This window comes from Hippocampus bargibanti, linkage group LG03 (assembly GCF_051943395.1).
Source record: "Hippocampus bargibanti isolate YZ-2025 linkage group LG03, ASM5194339v1, whole genome shotgun sequence".
In the NCBI taxonomy this organism is placed as follows: domain Eukaryota; kingdom Metazoa; phylum Chordata; class Actinopteri; order Syngnathiformes; family Syngnathidae; genus Hippocampus; species Hippocampus bargibanti.
Genome location: NC_142736.1, coordinates 1,890,205 through 1,910,989, shown reverse-complemented (window position 1 = coordinate 1,910,989; position 20,785 = coordinate 1,890,205). Strand labels below are relative to the sequence as shown.

Sequence of the window (20,785 nt, the reverse complement as noted above, 5' to 3'; positions counted from 1 at the left end):
TTCAAATCAACACTTTACCTTAATTAAACAATTAAAGGACAACCGACACCCGGGACAAGTTGCGTCCATAGTTTGTAAAATGACTTCAAATGACTTCTAAAGTCAAAGCGACACACAATGCATTTTGGGTACTTTTTTTCTTCATCTGAAAACACCGTGTTGATCGCTAAATTAGAAGGAAAACTACTGAAATAACGCCATGGTGAATCGTTGTGTGTCGCAGCCAATTGCGGTAACACACATAAAGAAGGTGTAAGTTGACACAAATTCCCAGCGGACAAATTAGCCCATTTCCAATTTTCTGGGGCGCTACATTGGAGTCCAGACGGCTGGACTTCTTTAATGGATTGCAAACATGTATGCTTTCCTCTTCAGAACTATTTGAATCATATTCATAACTGGATGAGTAACAAGAAAGCATCTTCTCCCAATCTGAACTCTCTGAAGCCATTGTTTGGATTCTGGAGCAAGGCAGTGTGTGACCAATAGTGACGTCACGGACAAGGGATGCTATAAAACGTTTTTTCTGATGTCAGTTAGGAAACCAAAAAATGGTGTCGGTTGTCCTTTAAACAAATGAATTGAGGTGCCTCTGCAGATGCTTCTGTTTTGGTTAACAACTTCAGAATTCAAATCGTCTTCCGGCTGGCACATTTGACTGCTTTCCACCCAATTTAAAGGACAACCGACGTCTCCAGACAAGTTGTGTCCATAATTTGTAAAATGGCTTCAAATGACTTCTACGGAGCGTATTTTACAAAGATTCCACCGCATATTGCTATATTTTACCTTTTAAGACTCGCACTGAATATTCCGGAAGTCTTGTTTTTGAGTTGGTGACGAGTCCGTACGTGACGTCACTAAAGGAACGCCCCTGACCGAAAAAAAAGATGCATTGTAGCGATCCTTCCATCACGTCAATGTATTTTGTTGTACTTGCTTAGTCTGGGGACATCGCGTTGCACCCAAAAGCCGCCAGAAGAGGGCGTCCAAGTGCCATATAAGGAATTTATCAGCCTGTGGAAACGGAGGTGGCCACAGGAGGTCGCCATTTTGTGCCTCTTTTTTTCCCCCAATGTTGCCTCAAAATGGCACAAATAAATTCTTTAATCGATTGCAAACATGTATGTTTTCCTCTTCAGAACTATTTGAATCATATTCATAACTGGACGAGTAACAAGAAAGCATATTCTCCCAATCTGAAGCCATTGTTTTGATTCTCCAGCAATGCAAGACGTCTTGGCGTGACGTCACGAACAAGGGGGCGGGACTTTCTGAAAATGCCCAATTCGCAGCTCAATTTTTTGCAGATTTTGGACACTTGAAGTCATTTTTAATGGTGTTTTGCATTTGACTAAAAATATCATACTGCGTGTTTTGGGTATTTTAGATGCTATAAAACATTTTTCTGGTGTCCGTTAAAAAACAAAAAAGTGACGTCGGTTGTCCTTTAATCTTCAATGAAATCAATCGGCATATTTTTTTTTTCTCTGAATGGCCACAGCCAAAATTCGACCCCAAAACATCACAACAATGAGGCTAGCGTGCTGACATCCGACACCTTCAAAAAAAAGTACAGATGACGGCCGAAGAAACATTTTCATGGATACGACAAAAAAATGTTCGTATGTACCGTTGTTCGTAACTCGAATGTTGGTAAGTAGGGAAGTGTTTGTAGAGTTCAAAGAGTTAAACGGCTAAGTTACATCTGGCGAATTCCAACCAGCTCGCAATTCACTTGCAGGGTCACCCCCTTCGGAAAGGAGACTCCCCCTTTCCCCTGACCAAAATAGAGGAGGGGGGTGCGAGGGCAACAGGAACACTGGGCTTCAGTGTGACAGTGAGATGGCACGAGGGAGAAGAGGAGGAAAGAGGAAGCCACCAAATGCAGCAGCAGATTCTACATTCACACAATGTAAGTCAATAATATAATACCCCCCGCCCCCCCCCCCCCACCCCCAAAAAAAACTCCAAATGCTTGTTTGAGACCTGCAACAATCACTGAATTGTGAGTCACCATTGAACGTGAGTGCATGAAAATCAGGGAATCGTTTTATTACATTATTTCATTTTATGTTAAAACAGTGCTTGAAATAACGTCTGCCCGGAGGCCCGGGTCGTACGACTTTTACGTCGGGTGTACAACTTTCAAAACGTCTCGGCCCGGGTGGCCGACAACTTCTTCAAGTACAAAAAAAAATATATATATATTTTTTTTCAAATCAAACGTTTGTTTTATTCAATAAAGCAAAAGTGACAAGCAAACAGCGATAAGCCACGTGGACTCCTCGTTCTAAGCGCCTTTCAAAACTCTCAAGTACACTTTACAGTCACGGTACACTCCGAAGCACGAAACAGGCTTCTGATTGGCTGCCGTGCCGAGTATGCAAATTTCCAAACAAACGTTCGATTGAGAAGATGCTTTCTTGTTACTCATCCAGTTCTGACTATGATTCAAATAGTTCTGAAGAGGAAAGCATAAATGTTTGCCATCGATTCGAGGAAGCCATCAGGACTCCAATGTAGCGTCCCAGAAAATTCACAAGATGGCGCCCAAGCTCCGTTGGAAATGGGCTGATTTGTCTGCTGGGAATTTGGGTCAACTAGAATCAAATAGTAGTCTTGGTGCAACATACAACGATTCACCATCGCGTTATTTCTGTGTTTTCTTTCTAATTTCGCCATCAACACAAAGTTTTCAGGCGAAAAAAAGTACCCAAAATGCATTGTGTGTCGCTTTCTCGGTCAGGGGCGTTCCCTCCGTGACGTCACATCAGGCATCGTCATCAACTCGAAAACAAAACTTCCTGAATATTCAGTGTGAGTCTTAAAACGTCAAATATAGCTATACACGGTGGAATCTTTGTAAAATACGCTTCGTAGAAGTCATTTAAAGTGATTTTACAAATTATGGACGTAACCTGTCCGGAGGCGTCGGTTGGCCTTTAGATTAAACATTTCTGTCTGAATTTTGAGGGACCTTGGAACGAATTATGACATTTATATGGAAAAGGTGTCTTGACTTACAAACTTTTCCAGTTTAAATTGTAATTCTTGCAGTGAATGAGTTTAAACCACTTTTTTCTTCTTCTTTTTTTTAACCTTGTTTAATGAATGAAGAAATATGCACCCGTCAAAGACTTTAATTTGTTAAATAAACAATCTGCTTGCCAGTTTTATGAAACGCTCACCTACAAAGTCACGGTGTGTGTGTGTGAGTGTGGAGGTGGTGTTTTACGCTTTCATTAAAAGATGAAGAATATATTCATGTTGCGTTTATTGGAGTAATTTCAGAAGAGCGATTTGTCGCTGTTATAATAAAAATAATAATAATAATAATAATAATAATAATAATAATAATAATATAATAATAATCATCATCATCATCATCAGTAGAAAATTATGTTTTATGTGGACCTGGAAACAGATTATTCTCATTTTTAATGGTTTCCTATGGGAAATTAACGTTTGGAAGACACACTTTTCGCCTTACACACACTTTTTGGGAACCAATTAAGTTCATAAGCTGAGGTATGACTGTACCTTATTTATTGTGTCATAAATGTGCTATTGTATTGTAATTAAAGAAATAAACTGTACTGTATAATAAAGCCGTTTGATTGACCATTGTGATGGTCGTTGTGTGTTAACCATCTAACAGACATAAGTGGAAATGAAGTCAAGCCCTTTTCTTATCAATTTGCTATGTATTAGCTAGCTACCTAGCTGGCTATCTATTTGCTATCTATTAGCTAGCTGGCTATCAGAATCAGAAAACCTTTATTCGTCCCACAATGGGGAAATTTGCAGCTAGCTAGCTATGTAGCTGGCTATATATTAGCTATATGGCTATCTAGCTAATTAGCTAACTGTCTTGCTGGCTATCTATTAGCTAGCTACCTAGCTGGCTATCTATTTGCTATCCATTTGCTATCTATTAGCTATCTGACTAGCTAGCTATGTAGCTGCTATTTATTAGCTATATGGCTATCTAGCTAGTTAGCTAACTGTCTTGTTGGCTATCTATTTGCTATCTATTAGCTAGCTACCCAGCTGGCTATATTTGCTATCCATTTGCTATCTATTAGCTATATGACTAGCTAGCTAGCTATGTAGTTTGCTATTCATTAGCTATATGGCTATATATCTAGTTAGATAACTGTCTTGCTGGCTATCTATTAGCTATCTGCTAGCTAGCTAGCTTTCTATCTATTTGAGTTACAGCTGTCCAAAATACAATACAATGGCTAATGGCTACCTGTTCGCTGGCTATTGGCTATCTATTTGCTACCTATTATCTAAATATTCACTAGCTATTGGCTATCTATTCGCTACCTATTAGCTATCTATTCGCTAGCTATTAGCTATCTATTCACTAGCTAGCTTACATCTGTGTTGAGTGAACGCTAGTGCATGTTGCTGCCGCTGCTCACCCGCAGAAAAAAATGATCCTGTGACTGTAAATTGACCGAGTTTTGAAAGGCGCTTAGAAATTAAATGGGTTATTATTATTATTATTATTATTATTATTATTATTTCTTATTATTTCTTATTATTAGTTGTGAATGGATGGTAGCAATGGTAGAGTTAGCAGAGTTAGCCGAGGTATCACTGTATGTGTTACCATCCGCCTCATTCATACAAATCTTGAAAAAAAAGGCCGTCGTTCCCGACTTTCCGTCATCCGCCTCTTCATGCTTTCTCACTGTGCCGCCTCCCTGGATTTGTTGTGGTTTGTTACCACACGGGGAGCCGGAGTTCTTGCCGGCCGTCAGCGGCGGCGGCATGGCAACGCTACCTCCGTCGCCGCCGCGCTTCCTGTCGGAGGGTCGCAAACGGTTTTTTTGTTTTTTTTTGTTTGCCTTCTCTGTGCCCCCCACTTGTACTTGGAGAGGCGATGCACTCTCAGCCGTCTCTGTGCCGCTATTGTGCAAAGACAAATGAGCGGAAAAAAGGCAGAACTCCACGCTCCACTCGTAACACCGCTATTGCTACAAAAAAAAAAAAAAAATCATGCTAACCGATAACAATATAAAAAAAAAAAAACACCACGACCACATTAAGTATTCCTGATGGTTTATTTCAACTCAAATGTTTTGAGAAACCAAGTGATACCTTGGTTTACGAACCCCTTGACTTCCGAACTTTTCGGTTTACGAACGTTAAATTTATGAAAATTTTACCTTGGCATACAAACTATTTTTCGGGATACACACGGAGCTGCCACAATGAGTGATGTGTAGTTCGCGAACGAGCCCGTTCTCCTAACAAGAAAATGGCAGCCGACTCATTTTTGTCCTCTATTCCCCGCCCCCAGTCTTCGGTTAAAGCCACGTGATTGGTCAAGAACGCAGAAGTGAGGGGAGGTGGTTTAAACATTAAAGAGACAGGCAGACGACAGAGAGTGACAAAATATATAGACAACAGTGAAATTTGGACTGGTTTCAACTTTGATAGTTCAAAGGCAGAGTGTAGACTGCAAGGTTAAATTTCCCATCAATCAGACTCCACAAATAACCCGCACAAGTCATCCATACACTTGATGCAAAAAGCTATTAACCCAGCTAAGCAGAACACAATTGATGAGGAACAAGGTAAAATTATCGCAGCGAAAGCACCTACAAGGGATCATTCCTCAAGATGGTGAAAGAAGAAGGCCACGTTCCTCATCAAGTGTTTAATGCTGATGAAAGCGGCCACTTCATTCCATCAAGCCATCAACGACCATCACAAAGGTCAATAAAATGACTTTATGATAAAGTACAACTTATTCCTTTAATTATAATACCATAGCACATTTATTAAACACAAAATAAGGTATATTTTGTGTAGTTTTAAGGCTTATTTAGTTGAAAATTATGTTTTATGGGGACCTGGGAACGGATTATTCTCATTTTAATGGTTTCTTGTGGGAAATTATTTTTTGGGATACACACTTTTCGCCTTATACACTGTCTGGGAACCAATTAAGTTCGTAAGCCAAGGTATCACTGTATTTGATTTCCTAAAATAATGACACCCATTGGCAGCTCAGGAAAGCGGGCATGTTTACGGTATATGGGGAGGGTGTTGGGGGTCTCCTCAATTTTATAAATATGAATTTGATGACATAATCTTTTTTTTGTGGCAAACATCAAAGAAGACATCCCAATCACGCAACTTGAAAACGGTTATCCATTAAAGTCATAAAATAGATTCAAGATTCAAGTAGTCAAAATGGCGCCCCCCCCCCCCCCCTGTGTGGCTGCCTCCGAAGCAGCTGATTGTGATTCAAATTAACAACTATTCTTACTCATACGTCATTTTTAAATTTATTTGGAACTTGTAAACGTGATTTTTTTTAAATATACAAATTAAAAATAAACATTATTAGACTGGATCGACACTTGCTTAAAATTGCATCGTTACTTTTGCAAAAGTTGCATTTCGAAAATGGAAGCCAACCTGCTTGTGTGAACCGAGAATTTCTAGCTCCCTCTAGTGGCCAATTCGGCTCGGTGCACAATTTGCTTCTATTTTGGTCGAAGGTAAAAAGAAAGAATGCTCGTGTCGTCATCATGAAAGCAGGCTGGCTGCTTAAATTAAGACATTTACTGTAACTGCAGATTTTTTTGGAGGCTACTTAATAGCAAAAAAAAACAAACAAAACACACGTGACGTTACATTTGGAATGCCCCCTGACGGAGAAAGCGACACACAATGCATTTTGCAGTACTTTGTTTGGTCTGAAAACTTCGTGTTGATGGCGAAATTAGAAGTCCTTGAAGAAAAGTGCTATACTATTACACTTTTACAGGTAAAAGCCCATTTACCCGAGAAAAAGGTCAAAGATACAATAATGAACCTTTGTGAGAAAAGCTAAATCAAATAAAATTCTAGATAAATGTCTATGATTTGAGATTGGGCTACAGTACCACCTAGCTTCCGGTATCGCAAACATCCCTGAGCAAGATCTGGAAATGGAAAAAATCAGCCGTTGTGAATGATGTGAATGTTGCGCATGCGCATTACTGTCGCCTGCCAGAAGACGAAAAACGGGTACGTTTTTTAGTAATATTCATATTATTATTGGTGTTATCATCATAAAAATTATGATTGCATCACTTCGTTCCTTAACAAACTTTTACATTCATTAAATGGTTCCGAAAAAATGCCGTTGTCGGTGTCGTCACCAGTGGGCGGGGCTTACATCAGCAGAGCTCAGTGTGTTTTTTTTGCGAAGCGACTTTCTCGTAACACTTGTTCGGAGGTGAGCGGAGACTCACCTGTTGACAAATCGCCACCGAACTGCTCTGATCAAACAAATTCGATCACATCGATTGGCGTTTTCCCCCTTCTTCCAACATGACGGACGCGCTTATACCAAACGGTCTCAAGAAAAGTCGAGGAGACGACAAGTACTTCCGAAAGGTGAGTTTTCCGATTTTTTTTAACAAACATTTTAAATATGTCCCCTCACGCTACTTCCGTCAGTTAATAGCATTTTTACTTGCTGTTTGTTTGTTTTTTATATATGTTTTATTTATTTTTTTAATGAAACGTGTTATCCAAGTGTTGGCTGCAGAACTTGTAAGACGCGCTGCATTCAAGGACCCTATCGGATTTGAACATGGCTAGTTCTATCGAGAAACATATCTGAATTTAAAAGTAAAATTCAGCAATCATAGCGGTTTGTTTATGGGAGAATGATTTTACAAAAGGTTAAAAACAAGTAACAACGAGCACAATCATGGGATTCACAAGAATCTGTGCAATGTCATATTCAGGTGTGTGTGTTTGTGATGTGTCGTTCGCGAACGAGCCGGTTCTTAAAGCCGGATCTCTGAAGTGAACAAAGAGTGCCGGTTCCGAACAAGGAGCCAGAAATGGTAGCCAACTTTTTTGTCCTCTATTCCCCGCCCTCAGTCTTCGGTTAAAGCCGCACGTGATTGGTCGATATCTGTGGTAGAGGAGGGGGGGGGGGATTACAGACACACGCAGCAGTGAGGAGAAGGGGACGTTAGTGTAGACAAGTGGACAAATGTTATCACTTTATGCTGTTATTATTATTCAATTATGATATTTTTTACTCGTTGATATGATAGCATTATTAATATGAAAAGCAAATTAGTGACAAATGATCATCAGACCAGAGTAATCACCGGGAAAGTGAAAGTTAGTGGATGCTCTCTGTGCACATATAAATCGAGCCATATCAATAAAAATATTTGATATAGTAGTATATTTTTTACATGAGTAATTAGTTTTTCACATAATTTTACCTGATTTTTGGTAGTTAGTTAATTTAAGCAACAACAAAAAAAATCAACAAACAAACTGAGGAGCCATTTGGGAGCCATAAGAGCGGATCTTTTTAGTGAGACAAGCCAAAAGAACCGGCTCTCTGAAAAGAGCTGGAATTCCCATCACTCGAGTGTGCGTGTGTGCGCGCACTTCAGTGTGCGTGCGCGCGCGCGCGCGCGCGCGCGTGTGTGTGTGTGTGTGTGTGTGTGTGTGTGTGTGTGTGTGTGTGTGTGTGTGTGTGTGTGTGTGTGTGTGTGTGTGTGTGTGTGTGTGTGTTTTCTCACTGCTTGCTTCAAGAATAGCATGGGAGTGGGTGGGCTGCCCTGGCTGATAAGATGAATGATGTGATTGGCAGGAAATGGGAAGTGGATGGAAATTCCAATGAAAGCCCGGTGGAGATGATTCTAAAAGAATATTTAGCCCATCTAATATTCAATACACACACAGTGTAAAGTGGGAAGCGAGGGAGACGAGTTTGCATAGGAAGGATTCATGCATTTAAGATTAGTTCCTCATCAATTGTGTTCTGTTTAGCTGGGTGAATAGCTTTTTGAATCAAGTGTACAGATGGCTTGTGCGGGTTGTTTGTGGAGCCTGATTGAAGCGAATTTTAACCTTGCAGTCCACACTCTGCATTTGAACTCAAATCAAAGTTGAAACAAGTCCAAATCTCACTGTTTTCTATCCATTTTTTTTCACTCGCTCTCTGTCGCCTGCCTGTCTCTTTAATGTTTAAACCCTCCTGCACCCACTGCTGCGATCTTGACCAATCACGTGGCTTTAACCGAAGACTGGGGGCGGGAAATAGAGGACCAAAACAAACGGGCTGCCATTTTCTATTAGGAGAACGGGCTCGTCTGCGAACGACACATCACTCATTGTAGCAGCCACGTGTGTATCCTGAAAAATAGTTTGTATGCCAAGGTAAAATTTTCATAAATTTAACGTACGTAAACCAAAAAGTTCGTAAGCCAAGGGGTTCGTAAACTGAGGTATCACTGTATTTTGAATAGAATATTATCAAAATAAACTAGCTAATCTCTTGTAATTAAATAAAAACGTTTTTAAACGTTTTTCTCAAGCAATAAAAACGTTTTTAAAAGCTTTTCTCAAGCAGCCACCGTATATTATCGGCCTACCTTTTCTAGATATACAATACGATTCAATACATATTGATTTATATAGCGCTTTAACAACAGCTGAAGCTATAACAAAGCGCTTAACATGGACAACCGTCATGTACAGGAAATAAAGCAGTCACATAGATAGTAGAAATCACCAGGGAGTAAAACTAAGATCTAGTCTGAATCATGTTGAGTACAAGTGAGTATATAAATAAACGCACTTCATTCACGTCCATTTTCTCCATTTGAAAGTGAATCGTTTGTGGAAGTGATTCGACTTGAGGACCTCCCCAAAGTAAAACGCTATTTTTGACTTTGCTCGAAAGACTGAATCACCTCCGCGGCGTCCACCCTGATTGTCACACGATTACGCAAGAAACTTATGACTCACACCAAGCCACACATTCACCGGACATCAGGCACACCTTCCCGCTGTCTAATGACATCCAGTATAAAACACATTTTGGATTTCAAAATAAAAGCCTCTAACTGGGCCGTTATGGTCCATTGCGAGTACAGTGATACCTCAGTTTATGAACTTATTTGGTTCTCAGAAAGTGTGTGTAAGGCGAAAAGTTCGTCTGCCAAACATTTATTTCTCATAAGAAACCATTAAAAATGAGAATAATCCGTTCCCAGGTCCCCATAAAACATCATTTTCTACTTTCGAAGCCTTAAAACTACACAAAATATACCTTGTTTTATGAATAATAAATGTGCGATTGTATTTTAATGAAAGAAAGAAACTGTACTGTATAATAAAATCGTTTTATTGACCTTTGTGATGGTCGTTGATGTCATTGCCTCTTGATGATATCCAAATAAAGTTGCCCTGCTTTCTCGGCGATAATACCCTCACTCGCACTGTCCCTGCTAGCTGCTATTCGTTAATCCCAATCAACAGACGTTTTTCAACCTCTTCTATTGCCTGAGACCGTTGCTGAGACAACACAGAAACAACCTTAGCCACACGCAGCAATGGTCGACTTAGCATACTGGTACTGGGACGCTAAGTGCTCGATGATCTATTTCTTTGGCTCGATCGTAATTTTGTTTTGTGTCCTCTTCGGCTTACCACTAGCCTGTGGTGGAGTCTTTTTCGGTCCCATAATAGCAAAAGTACTCCACTTGATAGCAAACCGCATCTGCACTCAAAGGGGGTGTGGAAAACTAGTCCGCTAGCCACCGCGGCTCTGTTTGACCGTATGGTTTGGTGTTTATCCGCCGAAAAGTAGTTTGTATGCCAAGATTATATTCTCGTGAATGTAATGTTTGTAAGGCGAAAAGTTCGTGAGCTAAAGCGTTCGTAAAACTGAGGTCTAACTGTATTTTAGAGCGCCGTAACCTTTGAACTTTAATTCCACAAAAGGCAAGGTGCTGTTGCGGATAACATAGGATGAGCTAAATAAACATGACATTGTGTTATCTTTCGGATTGCTTGCGTTGTGTTGTCACGGACAATTTGTCATGCTAACGTGCTACGATAGCAAACGGTGTTCGTTTTGCGATAACAAAAGTCTACTTTGATGTTTTTTTTTAATCAGTTTCTGGATTTGGGTTGAGCACGCCAGCTCTCACGAGGCCTTGATTGTAGGTTGCGGATTCTTTGCCGTTTTGCCAGTGTTGTCATGCGAGTGTTGTGACAGCTTCACTCCATCCCGACATTCCCCTTTTGTGTGTGTCAATCCCCCTTCGGAACGCCGTCTGGATTGAGGCTCTCGTGGCACTTCCTGTGAAGCCGAGAGAGAGCGCAGCCTGGCACCACATCTGCCTCCTTTAACTGGAACACACACTTCCCCCCACAGACACACACACACACCACAATGCTGTTGTCCTTGTCCGAATGTTTGTCTTTCTCATTTAATATGGTGATAGCTCGGTTTACGAACCCCTTCGTTTACGAACTTTTCGGTTTACGAACGTTACATTTATGAAAATTTTACCTTGGCATACGAACTATTTTTCGGGATACACACGTAGCTGCCACAATGAGTGATGTGTCGTTTGCGAATGAGCCCGTTCTCCTAAAAGAAAATGGCAGCCAGCTTGTTTTGGTCCTCTATTCCCCGCCCCCAGTCGTCGGTTAAAACCACGTGATTCGTCAAGAACGCAGTCGTGATGGGAGGTGGTTTAAACATTAAGTGACAGGCAGACGACCGAGAGAGAATGGATAGAAAACAGCGAAATTTGGACTCGTTTCAACTTTGATAGTTGAAAAGCAGAGTGTAGACTGCAAGGTTAAAATATCCCATCAATCAGGCTCCACAAATAACCCGCACAAGCCATCTGTACACTTGATGCAAAAAGCTATCAACCCAGCTAAACAGAACACAATTGATGATGAACTAGGTAAAATTATCGCAGAGAAAGCACCTCCAAGGGATCATTCCTCAAGATGGTGAAAGAAGAAGGCTACGTTTCTCATCAAGTGTTTAATGCTGATGAAACCGGTCACTCCATTCCATCAAGCCATCAACGACTTTATTAAACAGTACAGTTTATTGCTTTAATTATAATACCATAGCACATTTATTGTACATAAAATAAGGTATATTTTGTGTCGTTTTAAGGCTTGGAAAATTAGAAAGTAGAAAATTATTTTTTTATGGGGGCCTGGGAACGGCTTATTCTCATTTTAATGGTTTCCTATGGGAAATTATTTTTTGGGATACACACTTTTCGCCTTACACACTGTCTGGGAACCAATTATGATCGTAAGCCAAGGTATAACTGTACTTTGTTTTGAAAATGCGTGACTAGATTTTAATATCTTGTCAAAAGTTCGGCAATCTCTTCTCCTGATTCTAATGAAGAGGTAGAGACCTTCACATTCTTCCCCCGAATGTTAACTCCACAGTTGTTTAGTCGCTTTGGAAAGCTTTTCTGGTCAAACTTTAAACCTAAAGCCAATTCGGCCTTTGCTCACGCGCATTCTGAATGATTTACAAGCGTTGTGCCTTTTGCCTGCGAGAAAACTACTGCGGTTCTTCTCTGGAAAGATGGCACGGAAAGAAAAGCCAAATCGTTAGCTTTTCTCCTCCCCTCTGACGTCAGAACAGCACCCCCCCCCCCCCCCCCCACACCCACAACCTCAAATTGACAACACGTGTCTTGCCTGGACGGCCCAACGCGACACTGCAGTCCCCCTTAGAAAATCTTCCGGGTGCTTCCACTGACTGCTAACCTTGTACACTGATACCTTGGCTTACAAACTTAATCGGTTCCCAGACAGTGGATAAGGCAAAAAGTGTGTATCCCAAAAATTAATTTCCCATAGGAAACCATTAAAATGACAATAATCCGTTCCCAGGTCTCAATAAAACATAACTTTCTAATTTTTTAAGCTTTAAAACTACTCAAAATACACCTTATTTTATGTATAATAAATGTGGTATGGTATTATAATTAAAGAAATAGACTGTACTGTATAATAAAGTCATTTTATTTACCTTTGTGATGGTCGTTGATGGCTTGAGGGAATGGAGTGGCCGGTTTCCTTAGCATTAAACACCGGATGAGGAACACTGGATGAGGAATGGAAAAGGATGAGGTAGCCTTCTTCCTTAACCATCTTGAGGAATGATTCCTTGTAGGTGCTTTCTCTGCGATCATTTTATCTAGTTCCTCATCAATTGTGTTCTGTTTAGCTGGGTTGATAGCTTTTTGCATCAAGTGTACAGATGGCTTGTGCGGGTTATTTGTGGAGCCTGATTGATGGGATATTTTAACCTTGAAGTGTACACTCTAAAGTAAGAGGAAAGGAAGAAGTAGAAAAACAAAATACAGGAGCTGCTGTAAAGGCAGCCACTTTAGCGACGCCATCTTGAAGTCAAAAGAACAAAAAAAATTGAAATAACAAATAATATGACAAAATAATCCTAAGCACTTTCGGCACGATCTTTGTTGTATGAAGCAGTTCTAGATGAAAGTGGAGAGGGTCGAAGCATCCTTTTCACCAGTGGATCAAGGGCGTTGTGGTGGAACGTGCACGTTTGCTACAAGCTTAAATGCTAAAAGCAAACATGAACCTGTCGCATCCATTGACAAAAAGAGATTGTCTCACATCTCCTATCACCACGTCAATCCGCTTCAATTCCAAGCAGCGACAGATCCACATACGTATCGGCGCTCTGCGCTGACGCTCCTTTCGCCACTCATGACGACAAACTGGACTGTTTTTTTTTTTTTTTTTTTTTTCGGCCCAATTGTTTGGGAGAAAGGCTACGCTTTGTGTGTGTGCCAGCAAGGATGAGTCATGCTCTTTGTGTGGCCCTCTGGGTGTCCTCCCACCCGCTCAGTTTGTCCACCAGGTTGAGATTGGATGACTACTCATAATAATTGCAAGACTTTTATGATTGTTCGCTGCTGAAGGAAAGTGTTGTATGCTTGAGGAATACTTTCTTTTTCGTTAACACATGGACACACACACACACAAAAGTTTTTACACAGTTGAACACGAAATCAGGGGTATTTATTTATCTACTCGTGTGTATCTAGCGATCTTGCTATCTAACTAGCTGTCTGTCTACCTAGCTGTCGATCTACCTAGGTGTCTATCTATCTACCTAGCTGTCTATCTACCTATTTATTTGTTTGTTTATTCAGGTATTTATTCAGTTATTTATCTACTTATGTGTTTCGCTATATACATAGCTGTCTGTCTACCTACCTGTCGATCTACCTAACTGTCTATCTACCTAGCTATCTAGCTACCTAGTTATCTATGTATGTATGTATCTATTTATTTATTTACTCTCTCATCTATTTATTTACTTATTGTATATGTATTTATTTGTTTCTTCATCTATTTGGTTGGTTTCCGTATTTGTGTTTTTATACATTTGTTTGTTTATATATCTTTCTAGCTAGCTATCTAGCTTCCTAGCTATCTACCTAGCTGTCTATCTACCTAGTTATCTATCTACCCAGGTATTTATTTATTTATTTATTTATTTATTTTTACTTATTTATTTATTTGTATTGATTTGTTTGTTTATCTATTTGGTTGGTTATTTGTTTCTGTTTGTGTGTGTTTATACATTTTTTTGTTTATATATCTATCTAGCTAGCTATCTAGCTACTTAGCTATCTACCTAGCTGTCTATCTACCCTTGCTATCTATCTACCTATTTATTTATTTACTCATCTGTTTATTTACTTATTTGTGTGTTTATACGTTTGTTTGTTTGTTTATGTCTATCTAGCTAGCGAACTAGCTGTCTATCTACCTAGATATCTATCTACCTAGCTATTTATTTATTTACTTGTCTATTTATTTACTTGTCTATTTATTTACTCGTCTATTTATTTACTTATTATATATGTATTTATGTTTGTTTATCTATTTGGTTGGTTATTTGTTTCTGTATTTGTGTGTTTATACGTTTGTTCGTTTATATAGCGAGCTAGCTAGCTATATCATTATATAATCAATTTATTTATTTCTTTATTATCTATGCATTGACTATCTATTTATATATATTTTTTATTTGTTTGATTACCCATGCGTGTATTTATCTGTTTATTTGTCAGTTTATTTATTTATATATTCATTCATTTCTTTCTTTCTTTATAATATTAATTTTCGGGACAACGCACATTAGTCAGAGCGAAAGGGCCCCCCACTGCTTCCTGCTTATTTGTTTGTTTATATATTTTAAACCACGGTAACATATATCAAACCGATAATGCCACACCTACTTACAGTGCACATTTGGGCATATTATTTTCAAGGATGTATGATACGCTTCAATGTGTCATGATATTATTCGTATTATTGTCCTTGGTTCATTGGTCCATTTGTTTTTAGCCACATCTCAGTATTCCATTGTCATGTGCAAGAGGAAATGGACCAAAATACAAGCGAAAAAATGCTTTATTGTGTCCACTTGGACACCACCTGTTGCACCCTGCTGGGATCGCCCTCTCGGAATTTGGTTCTTATCTGGATAACGTGGCCGCAGAATGTGGAGCAACGGAATGGAATGATATTTACTGACCACTCCTTGCTCTCCAAAAAGGGCGTACGGAGTCTATGATGTCACTCGGATCAAAGTTACATTGGGTGTGTCTGTGTGAGCTCTCAGTCATACAGGAGTGGTCCATCGATGAAAAGGTTTCTTTAATACATTGTAAAAATGAAAATTGTAAAGAGCAATACGTTTGGGGAGACTAAACAAAATCTCAAAAATAGACTATCGACATGGCAGGGATAATACTAGCGGGCTTTAATCTGTGGTACATATGCACCTAAAAACTAGCAACCACTCATTTGACGACAATGAGGTTAAAATCTTAGAGAAAGAAAATACAGTGATACCTCGAGAAAACACACACACACACGAAAGGGAGACGAAAAAGCTTCTAATAATAATAAAAAAACAAAACAAAAAAAAAAAACAAAAGTGACATTTTGAGAAAATGGATAGAAAACAGTGAAATTTGGACTCGTTTCACTCGTTCCTTATCAAGTGTTTAATGCTGATGAAAGCGGCCACTCCATTCCATCAAGCCATCAACGACCATTACAAAGGTAAATAAAACGGCTTTTTTATACAGTACAGTTTATTTCTTTCATTATAGTACCATAGCACATTTATTATACATAAAATAAGGTATATTTTGTGTAGTTTCAAGGCTTAGAAAATTATAAAGTAGAAAAGTATGTTTTATGGGGACCTGGGAACGGATTATTCTCATTTTAATGGTTTCCTATGGGAAATTAAATTTTGGGATACACACTTTTCACCTTACACACGCTGTCTGGGAACCAATTAACTTCGTAAGCCAATGTATCACTGTAGATGGTTTGAAAGGGAAGTATAAGAAGCTATTTTCATAAAACAGCAAAACCCTTCACTAAATCTGAGGCATAACTAAAGCTGATGTTTAATTTGGATTGTTCATACAACAGACTTCTTAGGCAACATAGGCTTAGTTATGCTGATGAGGGGATACCACAGCAAATGGGGCAATATATATATATATATATATATATATATATATATATATATATATATATATATATATATATATATATATATATATATACATATATATATATATATATAAGGCCAGAGCTACCAGCAACATTTTAGTTAGCTGACGAAGCCTCTTGGATAAGTCCGACACCTTCAAAGAAGTACAGACGACGGCTGAAGAAACCTTCTAATGGAAGTTACATTGGGTGCGTTTGTGTACGTGAAAAAAATGGGTGGTAACCATTTGACTCCCGAACTCTGAAACGCAGGAAGGATATCAGAGGAGGGGAAACCATTACAATACAAAATGACGCTTTTCTTTCTGCGCACCAGCTGTGTTTTTCTGTGTGTGTGTGTGTGTGTGTGTGTGTGTTTTCTCACCAAGCGCAATAAAACAGCTAAAACATTCAAAACGGCTCTCATGTTGAGCTGCAACCACATTTTTAACACTCAATTGTTTCACGGCAGGATTGTGGTTTCAACCTCGGGTGAGGAAAGAAGGCCCAGATGAAGACTTTTTATTTTATGGTTATTGGTCTTGTGAGGTTTTTAAATTAGGGTTTGTTTCAGGGGTCAAAGTTTCAAGTCAAGGATGGGCCTGAATTTCAAATATAGTTGAGAAGTTAGTTTTTTTTTTAGTTAGGGTTAAGGGTTCAAATAATAGTTTTCAAGGGTGGGTTAGGGTTTCAAGCAAGGTTTGTGGTTTAAGATTGGGCTTGGAAGTCAGCATTAAAGGACAACCGACACCATTTTTTTTGTTTCCTAACTGACATCAGAAAAACGTTTTATAGCATCTAAAATACCCCAAAACACACAGGCTGATATTTTTAGTCAAATGAAAAACACCAATCAAAATGACTTCAAGTGTCCAAAAACGAATTCAAAATGGAACCGGAAATGGCCTGTTTCAGAAGGTCCCGCCCCCTTGTTCGTGACGTCACGCCAGGACGTCTTCGCCTTCCTCTAGATTCAAAACAATGGCTTCAGATTCGGAAAAGATGCTTTCTTGTTACTCATCCAGTGTTTATGATTCAAATAGTTCTGAAGAGGAAAGCATACATGTTTGCAATCGATTACAGAAGTCCTCCCATATCAATTCAAGCCGTCAATGACAGCAATGTAGCACCCAGAAAATGCAGAAGATGGCGCCCAAGCTCCGTCGGAAATGGGCTGATTTGTCTTCTGGGAATTTGTTTCTTCTGTTCTAGCTTCTGCTGTTGTTAAAGCACGATATACATCCGTATGTATTGTATTGTATTGTATTGTATTGTATGGTTCCAGGCCGGCATGTTCTGACAGACGCACCTAAGAGACCAGAAGTCAACTGAACCATTTGCTTTGAACTTTTTGTCCACCAGGGTTGTAGCCCTTTCGCCCAGACGGGACGAAGCAAGCTCCAAAACAAGCGAGCCAGTCTGAACCAGCAGATCATCAAGGAAATGAGGATGCGAGCGGGAGCTGAAAACCTTCTCAAGTAAGAGCGCAAAATCACCGTCGCTCCTTAAAACTCACATTCGCGGCGCTTCGCATCAGCACATTGGCATGCTGTCACTCATACCTGGGTCGGATTCGGCTTTACCTCGTAAATCATCAATTGTATAAAGGACTAAGGTGAGTAAGGTGGCAACAATCCTGAACAATAGCATGCCAAGGAAACAAAGAAGCCACTGTATACAGACACAAAATGGCCGACAAACCTAACACGTCACTATACCTCTTTTTTTCTCTCTTACTACGATATGTATATATATAGTATAGTATAGTATAGTAGAGTCTCACATAGTATAGCGTAGTCTTTATATATACAGTAAAGTCTCGTTATATCGATATTCAAGGGAGTCCGAAAAAATATCGATATAACCGGGACTATCGATATATCCGACAGTGTTTGCATGTAATTTTCTCCGTGCGTGCATAAAAATAGTATCGATATAACCGGGACTATCGATATATCCGATATCGATATAATGAGACTTTACTGTATATAAAGACTTTCAAATTTCAATCCCAGCCTAGCGTTACAAGGGCTTTCAAACAAAAATAGTTTATTTGTGCTTGTAAAGCATTTTTTTAACCGAGTTTCTGCTATGTTATGCTATGCTGTGCTATACTGTGCTACGGTGTGCTATACTACGCTACGCTATACTATGCGAGACTATACTATACTATACTATACTATACTATACTATTGGATTTTATTGGATTGGATTTGCCTTTATTAGTGTCGCAGTGGAGAAATTTACATTTCACAGCAGCAACTATACTATAGTATATACAGTAAAGTCTCGTTATATCGATATTCAAGGGAGTCCGAAAAAATATCGATATAACCGGGACTATCGATATATCCGACCCTGTTTGCATGTAATTTTCTCCGTGCGTGCATAGAAATAGTATCGATATAACCGGGACTATCGCTATATCCGATATCGATATAACGAGACTTTACTGTACTATATATAAGTCTCGTTATATCGATATTCTCGGGAGTTGGAAAAAATTTCGATATAACCGAACTATCGATATATCCGATATCGATATAACGAGACTTTACTGTACTATATATAAGTCTCGTTATATCGATATTCTCGGGAGTCGGAAAAAATATCGATATAACCGAACTATCGATATATCCGATCCTGCGGCGTGTAAATTTTCTCCTTGCGTTCATAGAAATAGTATCGTAATAAGCAGTACTATCGATATAACCGATATCGATATAACGAGACTTTACTGTATATAGCAAGCATACGATACTATACTATACTATACTATACTATACTATACTATACTATACTATGCTATACTATACTACGCTATGCTATGGTGTGCTATTTTACACCATATTATGGTGTGCTCTTCTATGCTATACTATGCTGTGCTATGCTATACTTTACTACGCTATGCTTTGCTGTGCAATGGTATGCTATGCTATGCTATATTTGTTGTAGATGTTCCTTTCCTTGTGTTCCTCTCAATGTTGTTCTTATTTATCTTTGTCTGTTTACTTTTTGGTTGCAGCTCTTTTTCTTTCTTTTTTCTTTCTTTTGTTTCTTCCTTTGTCGCTTTCTTACTTTCTTACTTTTTTGTTTGTTTGTTTGTTTCTTTCTTTCTTTGTTTTTTTTCTTTTCTTTCTTTCTTTCTTTCTTTCTTTCTTTCTTTCTTTCTTTCTTTCTTTCTTTCTTTCTTTCTTTCTTTCTTTCTTTCTTTCTTTCTTTCTTTCTTTCTTTCTTTCTTTCTTAATATTGCAGGCGTGACAATGTAATGTCACTCCCAAGGATGAATAAAATCTGCATTATCTACTCTGTCTGCGTATCTGCCGCTATCTCCCTATGGTAGCTTAAAATAGCACCTGAGCATGAAAAAAAAAGTCCTGTGTGTTTACACCCCAAGGCTGTTGATAAAACTTCCAAAGTCTCTTGCTGACCTTCCTGACCTCAGTGCAAACGACCGGGATGACTTTGCACAACAAGCCCGGCACCAAACTTGCAAATCGAATCGAAGGACTTTTTTTTTTTCAAAATAAAGTCTCGTGTGCGTGCTTATGTTGACTGACGATGTGTTTTGAGCATGCGTACATTGCAGTCTTCTGTCTGCTGTCTAGCATTCCTGCAGTGCTTCACATAGTATGCCCTGCTGAGGAGCTAATCAACTTTTTCTTTTTTGTTTTGTTTTGTTTTGTTTTTTTTCTTCCCCACATCGCGATGCGTGAGGTGAAACCTGTGGAAAGAACACCACACACTCTTGATGTCTTTATTGTGGCCTTATCGTGTCTTTGCAGTTGTGTGTGTGTGTGTGTGTGTGTGTGTGTGTGTGTGTGTGTGTGTGTGTGTGTGTGTGTGTGTGTGTGTGTGTGTGTGTGTGTGTGTGTGTGTGTGTGTGTGTCTATCAGCAGGAGGTGAAATCCGTCTGGTTCAACCAGTTTGTCTTTATCTTATCTCAGGGGGGAGAAAAGACAAGCCATTTTGTGTCATGCCTTTTCAGTCAGGCGGATCACGGTGTGTGTTGACCAGCAAGTACATTTCCTATTGTATCATTTGTATTATTTAGGGTTGACCCCCACCCCTCCCGCAGGCTTTATTTATTTATTTATTTATTTATTTATTTTGTTTATTTATTTATTTATCTGTCGGCCTATCTGTCCATGTATGTATTTATTTATTTGCGTGTTTATTATTTTATCGGTGTGTTTACTTGTTTATTTCTTAATATATTTGCTTGTTTATTTATTTGCTTTTAAATGTATTTATTAGTTTATTCATTTATTTGTCTGTCTGTATATGCATTTCTTTATTTGCATGTTTATTTCATTCGCATGTTTATTTTATTTGTGGATTTATGTATTTATTTATTTATTTATTTATTTATTTATTTATTTATTTATTTATTTATCTATCT

General features: G+C 38.9%; 1 protein-coding gene across 3 annotated transcripts in view; it reads left to right on the top strand.

Moving 5' to 3' along the window:
* rhpn2 (rhophilin, Rho GTPase binding protein 2) overlaps positions 1–20,785 on the top strand; it is a 74,115-nt gene that overhangs the window by 26,068 nt on the left and 27,262 nt on the right. For 2 of the 3 annotated variants that reach the window (XM_088991481.1, XM_088991480.1), the window contains exons 1-2: positions 7,222–7,410; positions 17,746–17,861. In XM_088991481.1, the coding sequence (XP_088847607.1) occupies positions 7,345–7,410; positions 17,746–17,861 (182 nt within the window). In that variant the 5' untranslated portion in view covers positions 7,222–7,344. Of the gene's footprint in view, positions 1–1,744; positions 1,916–7,221; positions 7,411–17,745; positions 17,862–20,785 lie in introns of those variants that run through there. The other variant, XM_088991482.1, reaches the window with a different exon arrangement.